Source organism: Stomoxys calcitrans, chromosome 4 (assembly GCF_963082655.1).
Source record: "Stomoxys calcitrans chromosome 4, idStoCalc2.1, whole genome shotgun sequence".
Lineage (NCBI taxonomy): Eukaryota > Metazoa > Arthropoda > Insecta > Diptera > Muscidae > Stomoxys > Stomoxys calcitrans.
Genome location: NC_081555.1, coordinates 5,706,532 through 5,726,261, shown reverse-complemented (window position 1 = coordinate 5,726,261; position 19,730 = coordinate 5,706,532). Strand labels below are relative to the sequence as shown.

The following is a 19,730-nucleotide window of genomic DNA, read 5'->3' as shown; positions in this document are numbered from 1 at the left end:
GAACGACGTGCCGGAGTGCGATACCTCTTTGGGGAGAAGTTTTGAAGCGACAAAGTACCTCACAAATGTCGCCAGCATTAGGAGGGGAAAATTTTTTTTCTGATGTTCTCGCCAGGAATCGAAGCCAGGCGTTCAGCGTCATAGACGGACATACTAACCTCTGCGCTACGGTGGCCTCCAGTTTCAATTAAAATATTAATCGAATCAATCAATTTTGTGATGGAAAACGATTTTTATTTTTTTGTCTGTGTATGCACCCAGTGTATTGTCCTTAGCCCAGGCCGCCAAATTGTTACCAGTCAATTTACGAAGCTTTCTTTCTTCATATTATTCTACGTTTCTACTGCCTCAGACGAGGAAATTAGCATCGATCCTCTTCCAGTAACGGTCCCTTGAAAACACCAAGCTATATCCATTTGTTAAACAGTACCAGCTCAAACCTACTGTAGTTTATTGCAAGCCCATTGGCCTTTACTAATCTGGACAGCTTTCTCGGTATATGGTATGACTACTCTCCATGACAAAAACGTCATCCGCGGAGACAAATACCTTCAACCTCTCCTCTCCAAAGAACCTAGGAATCTCTTTGATAACCGAGAATCACAAAATAATGGATAAAACTCCCCTTTGCGATATTCCTCTAATCACAATCTTTCTCATCAATCTCACTTCTAGTGATATGTGGATAATACTGTCATTAAGCGAGGTATCAATTCAATTTACCGAAGAGAAGATATGTCTACAAGAGAAAAAGAAAGAGGGTGTGCTTTGAAATTGTGAGTCAAGATTGCTCTAGGTTATGTTGTTGTTGTAGACACATCTTCATGGAGACGGTCCCCTTCAAGGTGACGATCCTCTTCAAGCTCCTGTAGGTGAGCAAGCTCGTGTCGGTCCAAAGGACCGATCCCAGCAGGAACAGGGTGGCCATTGGTTATTTAAAGGTGCCAATAACCCGCCTTGTCAAATCGAGAATCATAGGCACTCAGAATTTGTGCAGAGCCGGTTCCGCCTGGCTTCGTTCTGATTGTCCGCGACTGCCGTTGCAGCTACTCCGTATTGAATATTCCACTTTCCGCAACCTGTGGACGCGCCCCGTAACTCGCAGCTAAGCTTCTCGTGACAGCAATGAACACCACACAGTTCGGACCTCAATGTTCCAGCCTGTGTGGTGCTCACAGCTATTCCGTGCCGGGTGCTCTAGGTTATGTTCAGTTAAAGTGGTAGTTTAAATGGACTAAATATACAGTGTGGAAATCCGGAATCGCTACAAACTCATTTACATCTTCTCAAAATTCAGTTCGAGGATCCTCATAGCACAGGTTCTGTCTTTTGAAAGATATCAGATAATGAATTTACCGCCTAGACTATTTTTTCTCTGTTGCACTGTTAACAATTTTAGAGTCGTGATCTGGGTGTTGATAGGCAAGCAGAGTTTTCATGCTAAATTTTTTAGGGCCTTTTTTAGATAACCTTAACTAAAGCGGGCTTGTGACCCCTAACAATTGACCTGACTCCTATTTTTGCGTCAAATCGTTTTATATACCCGTAGGATTTTGTGGCGGGGCCGGACTCCCATTATTTATATCAGATTCTTACTCTACTCTTAAATACCTTTCAATTAAGTCCAATATTGTACTGATCGGTATACATGCCCGATTGGCGGGTTTTGGGATGGGGCGTTCCCCCTAGGTACTTGACACTAAAACTATTGGAAGTCAAAATAGTAAATTTTATTGAAAAATTTAGCCATATGGGTTAAACATTTTACGCTCTTAGGACTTGCTATCGTTTGCGCCATATGCTATCTTTTGCGCCAGAATGACCTCCCCGCACCTTGTGAATGCCAATCACGAATGCGAATCATGCAGTTGTGCTTTAAGCGACTTATCACAGAGACGTTTGCAAGATGGCATAGCCTACATCGTGGAAGAATCGAATGAGACTTCTCCTCTATTTTCGGTATCAGATTCTTACTACTCTCTTAAATACCTTTCATTTAACTCCCATATCGGTACTGATCGGTTAGGTCCCCATATTTATAGCAAAATATGGGGAGTCTTCGATTTCAGTTAAGGTTATGTATAAAGTGTCGTAAAACAAGATTAGTCAGAAAACTATAACTCTTTGGGGGTTTTGCTCTACAGCACCATATCAGGGGATTCAAAATAACAACTCTTGTTGGTAAACCCTATATAATTTTTATTTTGCTTGAAGTTTGTTACACTCTAAGGTAGTTAGCCTAAAAGTATGTTATGCTATTCATGCACATCCTTAACATATGCTACATTTTGCTACATTCTTATTTCTAGGCCGTAAAACAAGACCAAGATGTATCTTTTTATGTTTTCGAAAATTTATCCTACAAAAACGTTTAAAGAGTTTTTAATGCATCACTTAAAGTGTAGTAAAGCTCTTTAGGCGTATGTGTAGGCAGGTATATTTCACATTTGCATAAATAATGGCTAGCAGGTGATAATTCCAGGGTAGAACACCAGCCTTTTGCAAAATAATACCCTCCGCCAAGAGTCCTTTGAGGATATTAGTAGCTAGAAAATTGAAAATTATATGATTTTTTAATGCTTTTATGCCTTTTTCTTTGTTTCTCTTTGTAGCTCCTCCGGTGGCTTTTATACTATCAACGAATCACATGAACCCAGTCGCTATCATCGATCTCATCGCACTGCCCGCGTTATGGCCAGCTCAGCTCCTTTGGGTACAGTTCTAATGTATCCCAACACCAATACAGGTCGTGACACGGCCACCAGTGCAACAACAGCTGTAGGTGGTGGCACTGCATCAAGGACACCTTCGGCGGAGACACAAGGTGGCGGCACAATAGCCGTGTCCTCAAGTTCTACAGCACCGGATATTTCTTTGCGTCAAAGAGCTGTGGCTAAATTGCGTATGTTCAATTTCCATTTGAATTGGGATCTTCAGATGACTCATTGCAAACCCTGCGGGTAAGTAAAACGATGATAAAAGAAGGGAAGTTGGTATATTTGCTAACAATGCCTTTTGCGCTTGGCTCTGGCTGGCTTATTGACCATGGGTGACTTTTAGTTTTGTTGTATTGTTTGCCCGGCCGGAATAAAGATGGGCTGTAACAGCTTATTCATATCCTTTTTGTTCGGGGGCGGAGGGGTTATGGGTTTTTGCCATAACTAACTTTAAAGCTTAACGGTGTTTGAGGGAGGCACAGTGGTAAGGAAATATCAAATGTAATAAAATAAGATAATGCAAAATAAAAAGTAATATACGTCCTTCAAGTGGAGGCCAACGTAGCGCTGAGGTAAGCATGTCCGAACGCTTGGGTTCGAATCCTGGCGGGAACAACAGAAAAAATTCTCTGTGGTGGTTTTTCCCTGCTAATGTTGGCGATATTTTTGCGGTACTTTGCCATGTAAAAACTTCTCCCCAAAGACTCGGACTCGGCTGTAAAAAGAAGGTGCCTTATCATTGAGCTTAATTGAGTCGGACAGCACTCATTGATATGTGAGAAGTTTGCCCTTGTTCCTTAATGGAATATTCATGGCCAAATTCTTATTAGCATTTGCCCTCCAAGTGGGCAAGAATCCAAATATGATCGAAGATGATTGTTGTTTATGGTAGCCATATCAGATTATGGACTACTTGGGACCATATTGTATTTACGGTTAGCCACTTTGGATAAGGAATATGCACCGGTCATAGAACTTAAATCGGGAGGTCGGTTAATTTAGGAGCTATATATCAGAAAAAAGAAAAAAGAGAAAAACCGAGTGCCTATGTGGGAGAGACTGTGATTCTGCAGTGTCGAACGTGTACTCGATCGGGCCAATACTCCATAATTTTATTATGCTAATCAGGACAGCTTCTAGGGTTTGAGTGTGCCCACTGACACTTGGCCCAAAATTTTTACATCAGATGTGTACTCGATCCCGAATACCTCAGCCCATGAAAGCCGCAATTTTTGTCCGATTTGGCGGAAATTTTGAACATAGTGTTCTGATATGACTTCCAACACCTGTGTCAAGTACGGTCTAAATCGTTCTATAACCCGATATAGCTCCCATATAAACCGATCTCCCGATTTGACTTCTTGAGCCCTTACAAACCGCAATTTTTGGCCGATTTGGCTGAAATTTTGCACGCGGTGTTCTGTTACGATTGTGCCAACAATTGTGCCAAATACGATCGAAATCGGTCTATAACCTGATATAGCTCCCATATAAACCGATCTCCCGATTTGACTTCTTGTTATACCCAACCCCTTTTGTTAGGGGGATATATTCATTTAGTCATTCCGTTTGCAACACATCGAAATATCAATTTCCGATAATAATCGGACCATATTTTTATATAGCTGCTTTATAGACCGATCTGCCGATATAGGGTCTAATGCCCATAAATGCTTTATTGTTTATCCGATTTCGCTGAAATTTGAGACAATGGGTTATTTTAAGCCTACCGATATCTGATCTAAATATGGTTCAGATCGGACTATGTTTAGATATAGCTGTCATATATACCGATCTGGCGATAAAGGGTCTGAAGCCCATAAAAGCTTTATTTTTTATGCGATTTCGCTGAAATTTGAATCAGCGAGTCATTTAAGGCTTCCCGACATCTGACCCAAATTAGGTTCAGATCGGACTATATTTAGATATAGCTGCCATATTGACCGATCTCCCGATAAAGGGTCTGAAGCCCATAAAAGCTTTTTATATTACCCGATTTCGCTGAAATTTGAAACAGGGTGTAGATTTAGGCTTAACAACATAGGACCCAAATATGGTTCAAATCGGACTATATTTAGATATAGCTGCCATATAGACCGATCTGCCGATAAAGGGTCTAAAGCCCATAAAAGCTTTATTTATTACCCGATTTCGCTGAAATTTGAATCAGCGAGTAGTTTAAGGCTTCCCGACATCTGACCCAAATTAGGTTCAGATCAGACTATATTTAGATATAGCTGCCATATAGACTGATCTGCCGATAAAGGGTCTAAAGCCCATAAAACCTTTATTTATTACCCGATTTCGCTGACATTTGAAACAGGGTGTAGATTTAGGCTTAACAACATAGGACCCAAATATGGTTCAAATCGGACTATATTTAGATATAGCTGTCATATATACCGATCTGGCGATAAAGGGTCTGAAGCCCATAAAAACTTTATTTTTTATCCGATTTCACTGAAATTTGAATCAGCGAGTAGTTTAAGGCTTCCCGACATCTGACCCAAATTAGGTTCAGATCGGACTATATTTAGATATAGCTGCCATATAGACCGATCTCCCGATAAAGGGTCTAAAGCCCATAAAAGCTTTTTTTATTACTCGATTGCGCTGAAATTTGAAACAGGGTGTAGATTTAGGCTTAACAACATAGGACCCAAATATGGTTCAAATCGGACTATATTTAGATATAGCTGTCATATATACCGATCTGGCGATAAAGGGTCTGAAGCCCATAAAAACTTTATTTTTTATCCGATTTCGCTGAAATTTGAATCAGCGAGTAGTTTAAGGCTTCCCGACATCTGACCCAAATTAGGTTCAGATCGGACTATATTTAGATATAGCTGCCATATAGACCGATCTGCCGATAAAGGGTCTAAAGCCCATAAGAGCTTTTTTTATTACCCAATTTCGCTGAAATTTTGAAACAAGGTGTAGGTCTAGGCCTCACAACATAGGACCCAAATATGGTTCAAATCGGACTATATTTAGATATAGCTGCCATATAGACCGATCTGGCGATAAAGGGTCTGAAGCCCATAAAACCTTTATTTATTACCCAATTTCGCTGAAATTTGAATCAGCAAGTAGTTTAAGGCTTCTCGAAATCTGACCTAAATTAGGTTCAGATCGGACTATATTTAGATATAGCTGCCATATAGACCGATCTGCCGATAAAGGGTTTGAAGCCCATAAAAGCTATATTTACTACCCAATTTCGCTAAAATTGTGAGTTGTTTTAAGCCTCCCACCATCTGACCCAATTTTGAATCAGATCTGACCATACAGATATAGCTGCCATATAGACCGATCTAGTAATTAAGGGTCTTAATCCCATAAAATGTAGATTTATTGTCTGAAATAAATAAAATAAAATATGATCGAGACCAGCCACTATTAAGAAATAACTACGGATATAGTAGTGGAATTATAATAAATTAACTTAAACTAATTTGGTCCTGATCGGTCCAGATTTGGTTATAAGTGCCATAAAGAACGATCTCTCGATTTCAATCTTGGCCCTATAAAAAGTGCATATATTATCCGATTCATTGAAATTTGACGCAGTGAGTTACGTTAGAATTTTCGACATCCGTGTCCTATATGGATCAGATCAGTTTATATTTGGATAAAGCTGCCAAAAGAAAACCTTATATTTATTAAACCACTCAATGTCCATGCCGAATTTGGGTGCTTAAGTTATTCAATTTTTACCGGATTGTGAAAAAGGGGGTTTGCCTTTGCCTTTTTACTTGTTTTTTTTTTTGTTTTTTTTAGTTTTTTATTATTTTTTATATTTTTTTTTGTATTTTATTTTCGGGCCCCCTTGGTATCTAGATAGCTTTATATTCACTTTAATTATTTTTAATATTTTTAAATACAATTGTTTTATTATTTTAAATACATTTTTATTTATTTTTGATGTTAATTTCTTATTTCTGCACCCCACTGTGCAAAGGTTTTCTGAAGAATTCTAATATAGCCATTGGCAACAACGATTAGTAGGTGGCATGTAAGTTTTTTTCTAGTCCTGTTGTTGGCTTCTTTAGTTTGTTGTTGTTGTATTGCCTCATATCCCTTGTGTTTGTTTAAAGGAAAGCTTCCGCTGTTTCCCATTTCCTGGCAGTCCTATAAATTTAAGCCATGTCTAAGCTAGTAGTGGCTGTGGCACGTGGCTGTCCCTCTGCCCCTCTGTCTGTCTAAACCTTTACTTGCACATCATGTTATCCTTTGGGTTCTTTCGTTTGTGTATTTGTCTGTCTGTCGGCTTGTCTGTTTTCCTATATCGTCACCTGTCCCCCATATTTTCTTAGATATTTCTTTGCTTTATTTTTGTTCCATTTTCAAGTGTTTATTATTTTCACAAGTGTCAAAGGTTTCATTTCTAATGAAATGCCAGCGTTCGTTTTTGTTTATGGGGTGTATGTGTTTTTTTTTCGTTCTGCTGCCAGTAGTGGTATCGGGTTAATGGGGTATTGTGTGAATATTCTTCGCATGAAGCTGAAGAACAAAAGATGCTCTCTGAAGAGTTCTAGTTATTTTTCCCTTTCACTACCTTTACAAGGCGAAAGGCCATAAGGACTGTTCTATGCTGTTCTTGTGCAGAGTGTATGCCACTGCCAGTAAGAGTTACAAGTGCTTTTGTGGCCTAAATACTGTTTTTAAACTGAAGAGTTGTTAACACACACACCCACAACTTTTTGCCAAGTTAGTTGCTGCATCATCTTCATGATTTTACGTTTTTGTCTTTTTTTTTGGGAAAACCCTATACAAAGTTGCCTTTCTAGCTTACAGCCATTCATGCTAACAAATGACCAGTTCCATGCTCTTCTGCCAACATTCACCATTCACCGTTCACCACTTAAGTACTGCGGTGTAACGAAACGACCTCAAACCCTTTTCCGAGCTTAGTAACTGATACAATAACTTTAGATGGTTTATCTTGTAAATTTGTAATCCAAAAGGATGCTCGCCAAGCGATAGGATCTGCAAGCAGCTCGGTGTGCTAACTTCACTATCACTGCACATTCAGTTCATTTATTATGGTTGGCCGCCTTTTGCTTTTGGTGGGGAGAGGGGGGGGTGCTAACGCTTTAGTTTTTACCCATTCGTAATTTTGTGGTGTTTCGTGTTTCAAGCAACACTTGCCGCACATAGTACATCCTGAGGGAGGAAGGGCTCCTAGCCCGGAATATCAGCCATCATGCCATAGCAGGGAACAAATGCAATTTAGCAAAGGCCGCAATATACGCTGTGCGTGCCCATATATATCCCAAACAGCATTCGTGTTTCGGATCTTGGGGCTAAAATTCGCTCTGACGCTGAGCTTATCAGCAACACATGTGTATTTGTCCCAGTTTTTTTGTTGTTGTTGGCTTTTCCTCACTTCGCCTTAAATGTAAACATTTAAGGCTTTGGGTATAGAGCTGCTGCTGTGTCCTCCTCCACCACCCAAGTCCTTTTCCACCTACCGATTTTTGTGTTAAATTTCATATCATGTTCATTTGCTTTTATATGGATGTGTGTCTGTGTGTGAGTGTGTTTGTGTGAGCCACATAACTACAGTACATGTGTGGGAGGAAAATTATGAAAAATAAAATAAAACTAATGGAAAATATTGCCGCTGAAGATATGTGCACGTCTAACCAAACAACCAGGCAGACAACCCAACAACACTCCCTAAAATAAACAAAACAAAATAAAAAAAAAACTATAGAATTCTATAGGATCAAATTTTTTTTCTTGTTGGTGTTGTTCATATGAATCCACTTCAGAAATGGGTATGGGTGTTTCCATATACATAATAAAGCAAAAAGAGGGACAATGTTCGGTGGAGGCAAACTTTGGCCAACTGGAAAGAGAAACAAACAAAACTTTTAAAATTTAATGACCTTAGTCCTAACAGCAAAGAAAATACATGAAAATACATGACTTTCGATAAAATTTGTATTCGGATTTTTGTTGAAAAAATCAATTCGGCGAGTAGCAGAGCCTTCTAGGGGGGCTAAATAAATCCAATCCGCCTATGACGCCAAACGCCTGGTTCAAATTTCGGCATAAACATCAGAAAATTTTTCAGCGGTGTTATCCCTTTACTTATGCTGGCTACCAGGGACGTAGCCAGGAGGAGGAGGGGCTGGGGTCAGAGAGAATTATTCTTTGAATATTTATTTTCGACAATTAAAGACCAAAATATTTAAACGCTATTTTGCCTTTAGTGTAAGAATAGTTTATAGGATGAGGCGTCCCCCATACACTTGGCCCCAAAATTGGTTATCAGTTCCACATATTGGCATGGTAGTTAAATTTGTACCTTTTAGGGGGTGTTTTGGGGGTCCCACATATGGATATCAGTTTCGTATTTTACCCCAAAATACCTCTGTTTGAGCCCCATATTGCGATGGTCAGTAAATAATTCCTGTTTGTGGGGGAAAGGGGTAGACGCCCAGAAAAATGATCCTGAAAGTGGGTATAAATTTCGTGCTCTACTCTTCAATGCCTTTCATTTGAGCTCCACTTAGACATGGTTGGTAAATATGCCCTATTTAGGATTGTTTTGGGGTGTGGGGTGGTCCCCCAAACACTTAGCCCTGAAAATATATCAGCATCGTGCTCATATATCTATATATAATTTATTTGAACCCCACGTTGCTATTGGCCTCAAGGCCAATTGGATATCAAATATGTTTTCTAATCTCAAATCAGCAAATATTTTCTATTTGGGTGGTGTTATGGGGATGGGGTGGCCCCATAGACACTTTTCCAGAATTTTGATATCAGATTCGTAATTTACTCCCAAAGACCTTTCATTTTAGCCCCATAATGCTATAGTCGTACATTTTTCCTCTTTGGGGGTTGTTTTTGGGGAGGGGCGGGCCCCCAAACACTTGGTCTTGCATTTGGATGTCAGATTTGTATTCTACAGTCAAATAGCTTTTACTTAAGCCCCATATTGCAATGGTCAGTAAATTAGTCCTGTTTGGGGAGTGTTTTGGGGAAGGGATGGAGCCCCAGAAACTTGGTCCCAGATTTGGATATCAGATTAGTATTCTACTCGCAAATACCTTTCATTTGAGTCCCATATTGCCATGTTCGGTATATATGTCCGATTTAGGGGTGTTTTGGAGGGTCGGAGTGGTCCCCCAAACTCTTGGTCCGACACTTGTATATCAGATACGTTGTCTAATCTTAAATACCTTTCATTTGAAGGTAAAGCATACCAAAAATATATATATATTTGGTATGCTTTGGGGATGGGACTTAGGGGGGACTAAGTACCCCATCCAAAATTTAGATACCATAATTTTGTTTTTAGGTTACTATACGGGAACACACAAAATTTCGCTTAAATCGCACCACTCATCTCCAAAATCAGGCGTTCTGAAAATTAAGGTAAGGGGGAGGGTCCGCCCGATTTTTAATATTTGATAATCATATTTGTTCTCTTCTCTCGAATACCTTTCATTGGAGTCCCTTGTGGTCCCGGTCGGTCCACTTTTGTTTTTGGGCGATATTTTTGATAAGGTTCTGAGCTTGGGCGGCGCCCTAGGTACTTAGATTTTTGTCATCATATTCGAATTCTACTCCCGAATGCCATTCATTAGAGTCCCATATTGTCCCCATAGGTCCACTTTGATTTTGGGAGGTTTTGGGCTTGGAACGGCTCCCTAGATACTTGGATTAAATTTTAAGTATCATTTTCACACTCTATTCTCGAATACCTTTTATGGGCGTCCCATATTGTCCCGATCGGTCCGCTTTTTATTTTGGATGGTACTCTTGGGGGACGCCCTAGGTATTTGGATCCAATTTTTGACACCATACTCGTATGCTACTCCCGAAAGCCTTTTATTTGAGACTCATATTGTCCCGATCGGTCCACTTTGATTTGGGGCGCTACTTTTGGGATAGTTTTGGGCTTGGAACGGCTCGCTAGGTACTTGGACCCAATTTTAAATATCATAGTTATATTCTTCCGCCAAACACCTTTCATTTGAGTCCAATATTTTCCCCATCGTTCCACTTTTGGTTTTGGGCGCTACTTTTGGGGCGGTTTTGGGCCCCCTAGGTACTTGGACCCAATTTTTAATACCATATTCGTATTTAACTCGCGAATACCTTGAATCCTATATTGTCTCAATCGGAAAATATGTCCTGCTAGGGATTTTTGGGGGGTGGGGAGGCCCATCCGACACCAAGGATTACATTTTTGTGTCATATTTGTACTCTACTTTTAAATAGCTTTCATTTTATACCCATATTGCTCAAAGCGATAAAAGTGTCCTGTTGGGTGGAGTTTTTGAGGATGGGGGACCCTCCCGACAATTAGTGTGACATTTTTATGCCAAGTTCGTACTCTACTCATAAATACCTTTCATTTGATACCCATTTTGTCCCAATCGGTAGACATGTCCGTTCGGATGTGTTTTTGGGATGGGGCGTCCCCCCCCCCCCAAGTTATTTGAACTCAAAATTTTATATCAATTTCGTGTTTTTGGGGTACAATAAGGTGGCAAACAAAATTTCGTTTAAATCGATGCATCTATCTCCGAAATCTGGCGGTTTTGAGAATGGGTGTAAGGGGGAGGTGCGGCTCCCCTTCGGATATCAAAAAATGTAGTAACATTTTTTCACCGAAGGCTCAAACTCTACCATCTGTGAGAATTTCATGAAGATAGGTTCAACCGTGTTTGAGTCTATACGGAACAGACAAACAGACTAACAAACAAACAAAGCGCAACAATTTCATTTTTATATAATAGATAGGGCCTCTGATCAATTTTTCGAGGTGTTATTAACGGAATTATTAGATGACTTTAAACCCGTTCTATTTCTATGATGTTGGGTATAAACATTTAGTGCAAATCGAATGTGAAATCACACCATCCATATGCTCCAGAAGTATGCATTCATTTGTCTTAACCGACCTAGATTAATGGGAAATATTTTTGCAGAATTTTGGAGTCGCAAGCTCACACTACCTCATCCGACAGACGGACATATAAAAACTGTCATAAATATGCCAGGGCTATCAAAAATTTCTAATGGCGAAATTAGTATACCTCTAGCCCCCTAGAGATATTTAATGCGACAATTTTCTTTGCCAAATCTTATCTTTAAGTTACCCAAAAATGCCAACTTAACAGCTTTGGTATTCCCTTAGCCATAACAACTCCTCTAAAGTTGCGCCGAAACAAAGTTAATTTCATCTTTGATAGCCATGGAGAATCCCATTTAGAGCTATAGAATTATAGAATTACCACAAGTTTGCTTCGCTGGTGCAGGCGTAAAGGCAAACGAAATGGAGTGCGAGTGTGTGAATGGCGGAAATGTTGCGTCTGTTCGAATTGTACGCTCAGCACAAATTAAGGAGTTAAAAAATAAGGTTTGTAGGTGGGAAAATTCAACATTAATGAAGCTTTTTTCCTCACATTTGGAGTATTTTTATTTTCGGGTGAAAAGAGTTAAGTAAGCAACAGCATTTGTGTTTGTTCTTGTTGTAATCCTTTCAATGCGGTGTACACGGTGCTATGGTGTGATGGCATTTGAGGATAAGGATGGTAAGTAGAAGCATGTGGGACAGCACGTGCATGTGTTCTAGAGGGGAGAGAAGAATAAATGTATGCACATATACACACACACACACACACCCACCCACATACAGAGTGATTGGGTGTGTTTTGTTCTGAATAAATATGAAAGGCTTGCTGGATGACTGGCTGGCTGACTAAAGGCTTAAGGTGTGTGTATGTGTATGTGTCTTGCTTTGCTGTGGTAGCATGGTGTTGCCTGCCACACCGGAAGTAACACATATGAGTTGTATTGGTGTTGCTGTTTTTCTTTTATTTGTTGGTCCTTTCATAATTTCAACCAGTTGAAGTTGCCGTTGCAGCTCTACTACATTTGGGAGTAGTGTCACACGCCCGGCTTGGCTTGTGGCAACACACAGTACTAAATTGAGAAAACCATTTGGGCTACAAATATTAAATTAATTTTATATTTGTTTGGAGTTTTTACATATTTCCGATTTAATTACAAAAACTGGCCACAGTAGGGTAAAAGTTTGACATCAGAGCCAGCCAGCTGAAGAGTCCTTGGGGATATGTTTAGAAAACTCTTTTTGCTTTGCATAAGACTTTGAGATTCCCTTTACTTATTCTTTGTTTCTTCCCCCTCATTTGTTTTGTATATTTTGCAGCAGCGGCAGCGGAGGCAATATAATCACGCGACGCCTTTGCCGCAATCGTCGCCGTGAGGACAATGAGCTGTATCGCTCCAACAGCTTTAAGTTTGAGCGTTTCGAGCGCAAGGAATATCTGGAGGAATTGGCTGATACTTTGCAAAAGCAGGTAAGTGGCACACAAAAAACAAAAACCAAAACATAAATGAACAATACCCCCATAAGGAACAAAGCCATTAAAGTGGGACGCTAAAACTATGTTGAAGGAAGAGCATACAATCTTACCCAAATAAAAATGGGAACAAATTATCTAAGCAAGAAAATCATGATTTAGGGGTGTAAAGCATGCGTCAGCAAAGGAACAAAGTGGTCTTCTTTTTCTAGGGGAAAGAAAAGAAAACTATAATTATAACATGGGAGGAAAAACAAGAGGAGAAAGTTGGGCAAAAGCAAAGAGGAAGAAGAAATGTTGTTGCAAATATGTTTCTGAAAACTTTTATTTTTTGGGTAAACTTTTTTAAGACTCCTATGAAAATTTTATCCTCTAGAAAAACTGAAGCACTCAAAGAAAGTACACTCAAAGAAATTTGTTAGTAAAAAAACCAAAAATGTTTGCTGTAACAGCAGAAAGTATGCTGAAAATGTTACAGCAGTAATTTTCTGCTAAAATAGCAAACATTTTCTGGTCATTTAAAATTTTAAAATTACAAGTTAAAAAAGCTCAAAGTCAAAACTGTCATAAATATTAAAAAAAAAAATTGAGATTCCTTTGCAGCATATTGTCCGGCTTTAGACCATTGTTTAATGCTTTCTATTCAAAGAATAGCATAGCAAAAAACATTTAAAGGTCAGCAAAAGTGTGTTGTTGCTAGAAGCATTTGACTGGCTATCCGTATTGCGATTTCAATTTCGAGTAAGTAACATCATCAGCGGCCGATATCAAAGGAATCATGGTAGTAGGTTGTAAAGCACTCATCAGAATTTGAACAGGGCTCTTTAAGACGACTTGCTTCACAAGCGCAATAGACAACAAATCAAATCTTTCCTTTTAAAAAAAAATTTTATATACCATTTTATCTCTAAATTTTGCAAGCATATAAGGATTTTTTTCCAATTCTTTACAATTTTCAAATTTTTGATCTATTTAAATAACAGCAGACAATATAACTAATACCATTATATCTATTCCATTAAACAAAAGTTAACAGCTAAAATTGGTAAAAGTGTTATAAGTATATAGCAAAGGCCTCAATTTTTGTTCAGGAGTTCAAAATTTTTGAATGGATTTATTGAAAAGTTTACAATTTTTAATTTAATATCAGCAGACAGTGTTTGCTGATATAAGCAAACTATTTTTTCTGGGTGTAGCAATGATTCAGTGTCTTAGAGAGCAAAGCAAACTTGTATTAATGATGAGTTATAAAATCATTAAACTAAACAGATTGTCTGTTTTCCCATTTTCAGCAGACAAAAACTGCTGTTTTAGCAAACATTTTTGCTGTTTTTAATAACAAATTTGGTTGAGTGTCTAACTAACTAGTTATACCCGGCCCCCTCTGCTGCGCCTTCATTAGCACCAAGCGAAAAATAAGTTTCTTACTTGCTGCCATATGTATCTCTCCAGTACAATTCTGTTTATCTACTATCCAATTTCTTTTATTGAACTCCATATAGCCATTATTGACAAATATTCAAATTTTGGGAGGTGTTTTTGCGGAGTAGGCTACCTCTTATCACTTGAATCTCATTTTTAATACCATTTTTGTAATCTACTCCCGAAAACCTTTTTTTTGAATCCCATATTGTCATGATGGTCAATATGCCCACTTTTGGTTTTGGTTTTGGGACGGCCCCTTGGTAATTACACGCAATTTTTAATATTCAATACCAAAGGTGCTCATTTCAGTACCATACGGTATAGATAGTAAAGCAACACCATATGGTACAAAAACAGTCACACATAAAATTATTAGTACCATTTGGTACTAGCCTTATTACCGAACTGGTTTTGGTTTTAATACCAATCTGTTATTTGTTTTAGTACTCCCTTAAGAATAAAAAAAGACTATTGATAGTAATTGTAATCTAATTTTATTTCGATTATTTATGTTAATAATTAAAAAAAGTTGTGTTACACCGTGCCCAACCTCAATTCTTTTTATCAATTCTTAATAGCTTCCTTTGTCTGGTATTGAAGTAATACCAATTGGTATTAAACATCTTTGAAAATGACGGGAACAAAATAATACCAGGCAGTATTGGCAAAGTACCGTCATTTTTCTATCAGAGTATTCTTACTCTACTCTCGAATACCTATATGGTCTCGATCGGTCCACTTTAGATTTTGTGTGGTTTTGGGCTTGGGACGGCTCCCTAGATACTTGGATCCAATTTTTAATATAACATTTATACTCTACTCTCGAATACCTTTCATTGGGGTCCTACATTGTCTCGATCGGTCCATTTTTTATTCTGGGCGGTACGCTTGGGTGACGCCCTTATTACTTGGATCCAATTTTTGACACCGTATTCGTTTTCTACTCCCAAAAACCTTTCACTTGAGTCCCCTATTGTCCCGATCGGTACACTTTGATTTTTAGTGGTATTTTTGGGGTGGTTTTGGGCTTGGAACGGCTTGCCAGGTACTGGGACCCAATTTTAAACATCATATTCACACTCTACTCCCAAAGACCTTCTATTGGAGTCCCTTGTTGTGCCGATCGGTCCACTTTTGATTTTGGACGCTATTTTTGGGGCGGTTTTGGACCTGGGGCGGCCTTCTAAGTACTTGGACCCAATTTTTAATACCATATTCGTATTTAACTCCCAAATTCCTTTCATTTGAATCCCGTACTGTCCCAATCGGTAAATGTGTCCTGCTGGAGGGTTTTGGGGTGGGGAGGCCCCTCAGACACCAAGGAATAAATTTTTATATCAGTTTTGTACTTTATTTTTAAATACCTTTCATTTGAAACCCATATTGCCCAAAGCGGTAAAAGTTTTCTGTTGGGTGGTGTTTGTTTGGTGTATTGTCGAAATCGGTAAACATGCCCGTTCGCGTGGGTTTTGGGATGGGGCGTCCCCCCTGGTTATTTGACCCCAACATTTTTTAAATCTGTAACAAACAGACAAAGCTCAACAATTTAATTTCTTAGTTTTTCCACCACTCACTTATCGACATTTAAAAGGTCATTAAATTAAATTTTCCATTAAATCTAAAATTTTCTTTATTTAATCCCTTGGGATTTAAAATTTTGCTCTCACGATTGTTGCTGTGCATTAAAACTTTTTTTTTTGGTATTGCCTCAAGCCTTCTAAAGAAATGGAATAATTGTGTGGGTGTCCTAACAAAAAATTGTGGAATTAGTCCTGAGGCCCATGACAAACACACACAAAAAATGCCAAAGACCGGGAAAGTACAAAAATTTAACAATTGTTGTTATTGTTATGATTTGTTTACAAAGAAAAGGCTTAAAGTAGCAACTTGGCCGTATGATGGTTATCATTTTGAGGGGGGAGGTAAAGTAAAATTGGAAACAGTGTTGCCAGATGGAGACTTTTTTTGTTGATAAGGGGAAGGACAGTTTCTTAGCCTTGAAAGAAAAAAAAAATAAATTAAATTAAATTAAAAATTCATATTTATCTCATATTTTTATTTTGAAGTTGATGCTGTTGATGATATAGTCTCGTTGTAGTACGAGTCTTAAGTCTCTACTTAAGTTGGGTTTGAGTCTTTACTTATATGCCATCAAGGAATAGGGGATGCTTCTCTCACATCAATTAGTGCAGTCCGATTAAATTTAAGCTCAATGATAATGGGCTTCCTTTTCTATCCGAGTCCGAATTGTGTGCCCCATAGCGACACCACTAGGTAGAGAGTTATAACATGGTAGGGTACCTCAGAAATGTAGCCAGCATTAGTAAGTGAATAACCACCTCAACCTCAAATTTTTCTGATGTTCCCGCCGAGATTTAAACCCAGGTGTTGGACGTCAAAGGCGGACATGCGCCACGGTAGGACATGAAATTTGTTAGAGTATACATTATGTTCTTCGGAGAATTTGAGAACTAAAAATCTGAATATCGATTTATATAGCAGCAATAACAAACCACAGACCAAATAAACTCAAATGTAGTAAAGTCTGTTGGAATCCATGTGTCTGAACAAAATTTTATTAATCATATGAAAACTGCGCCCTCTACATGTGCAATGTATCTTAAAATATAAAAGTGAAATAGCGCACATTCTGCGTCGGGCCGCTTATTTTTTGTTCAATTTTGCAAAAAAAATTTACTTTGCCGATAGTTTTGACAATCGATATTCAGACAAAACATGAAATATTTGGGGAAATGCGGTGCTTTGTTACAAGATTCCATATTTGTATTCTATTCAAAATTTGTGTCATTTGAGTTCCATATCGTTCCCATCGGCCTTCATTTCCTATTGTTGTTTTTTTTTTTTTTTGACGGAGGGATGACCCTCCTAAGACCCTCCTAAGAAGTGTCGGTTCCTCCCAAGTAGAATCGGTTTCAATAGCAGATTCGTATTCTTCTGCCAAAAACCTGTTATTTGAGCGCCATATTGTCTCGATTGGTCAACATGTCCGTTTAGAGGTATTGGGGTGGTTTTTGGGGTGAGACGGTCCGTCCGCCAATAAACTTGGTCTTAAATATTGATATAAGTTTCCAACGATATTTCATTTGTGTCCAATTTTGCGTCGATTTGCTCATTTTCCAGTTTTTATGGTGTTTGTGGGTTAAGGGGAAAGGCCCATCCCCCTCTCTCTGCATAGTTGCAATTTAATTTCCTATCCCTTCCGTTTAAGTAGCATATTGCAGAAATGGGAGGTTATAAAGTGTTTACCACTGTACGATAAAACTTTCATATAGCCCGACCTCCCAAATATCCTTCTTAAGCCTCTAGAGAGCACATTTCTAAAGTGTTTTTGGACCCATAGGTCTTTGGCGAGTCCCACTTTTTATATAAATTTTACATAATCAAAATCTACTCTTGCACACCTTTCGTATGAGCCCCATATCGTCATGATCGAGATGCATGCCCGCCCGGAGGCCTTTTGTGGGGGAGGTCCCCTTACTCATATGACCTAAACTTATACCAACACGAATCTATCGTGTTGTTTAAACCCACCACTGTAGGATAAAGCTTTCATATAAACCGATCTCCTATATATATTTCTTCTGCCTGTAGAGGGCGCATTTCTTATCCGATTTGGTTTAAATTTTACACGAGAACGTTTCCTATGTCCTTAAACAAATGTACAATGTATGGTTCCAATCGATCCAAAACTATGTGTAGATATATAGTTCCTATAGAAACTCATCTCCCAAATATACTTCTTGAGCCTCTAGAGGGCGCAATTTTTATCCAGGCATATATAGGTGGTACTTGGAGTGTTTTCGGGAAAAATTCTTCGCAAAATATATGGACCAGTCTGCGTTAATAGATATCCAATTTGCTTCAAATTTTGCACGAGAACTTTTCCTATAACCTATAACCTGCAGATGTACCAAGTATTGTTCTAATCGGTTCCATACCTGATACAGCATAAACCGATCTCCCAAATATACTTCTTATGCCTCTAGAGGGCACATTTCTAAAGTGTTTAAAGAGCCATAAGTCTTTGCCGAGTCCCACTTTTTATAAAAATTGTACATAATCAAAATCTACTCTGGCACACCTTTTGTTTGAGCTCCATATCGTCATGATTGAAATGCATGCCCGCTCGGAGGCTTTTTGTGGGGAAGTCCTCTTAGTCAAATGACCCAATCATATATCTATTTGGATATTAAATTCGTGTTGTTTATACCCACCACTGTACCATAAAGCTTTCATATAAACCGATCCAAAACCATATTTGAAAGCCATAGCTCCAAAGAAACCGATCTCCCAAATATACTTCTTGAGCCTCTAGAGGGCGCAAATATTATCCAGGCTTTTAAAAAATCCCATAAAGACAAACCGTCCAAAGAACTACACAAATGAGTTCCATGGCGGAGGGTATATAAGATTCGGTCCAGCCAAACTTCATACGCCTTTACTTGATGATAAATAAATAAGGTACGCTGAGTTATGTAGGGTTTTAAGAGCCACCGCCATCTAGTTTTTGCCTTTGCTTACCTATTATATAAAATATAGATAACTTATTGTTAAATTTTATAAAATGTTCCCCTTAGGCATTTTTCCTTAGGGTATTTTTTGCCCAAACTTGGGAATTTACCCAATCCCATGTAATTGGCAACACCTTAGGCCTCTTTGATTCTCTTTAACATAAGCTTTTGACAAAGCTTTCCTATTTCTCTACACATGTTTAACAAAAGAGGGCGCTACTTATTTTCTCATTACGAAAAAAGCATTGCCAGCTTCAAATGCCAAAGAAACAAAGCTACCAATTCAAAACTAATAAAAGCAGCAAAACACAAAGCATTTTTCCACACTACCTTTGAGTGCGTGGGGGCAGCAGAAAACTAAAACGGCTTTCATGTTATTATGGCCGCATTACAAATAACCCGGTTGCTTGGTAATTCAATATCAATTACTCTCTCATAAAATCATCAGGCAAATCTGCTCTCCACACTCTAGCCAAACAGGCAATCAGCCAGCCAGCATTCATATATGACAGCATTTATGGGCAGATGATGTGTTCCAGACGAGGAACGGAAATTAAGCTCAGGTGCTGCACCTTAATAGGCAATTAGGTGATTAATTGTATGATGCGGGGGCCAAGCTGCCAGCCAAAAGCCAATAACAACATTGGTCAAATGCTTTGCCAGCTAAGCGGGTAAAGTCATCATCATCAATTCTATGG

At 38.7% G+C, this 19,730-nt stretch overlaps 1 protein-coding gene across 1 annotated transcript in view; it reads left to right on the top strand.

The window, feature by feature from the left end:
- The window catches only part of LOC106082920 (uncharacterized), a 220,959-nt gene that overhangs the window by 12,691 nt on the left and 188,538 nt on the right, over positions 1–19,730 (top strand). Inside the window, exons 2-3 of the mRNA XM_013245681.2 lie at positions 2,613–2,960; positions 12,922–13,072. Of these exons, the coding sequence (XP_013101135.2) occupies positions 2,613–2,960; positions 12,922–13,072 (499 nt within the window). The remainder of the gene's footprint in view (positions 1–2,612; positions 2,961–12,921; positions 13,073–19,730) is intronic.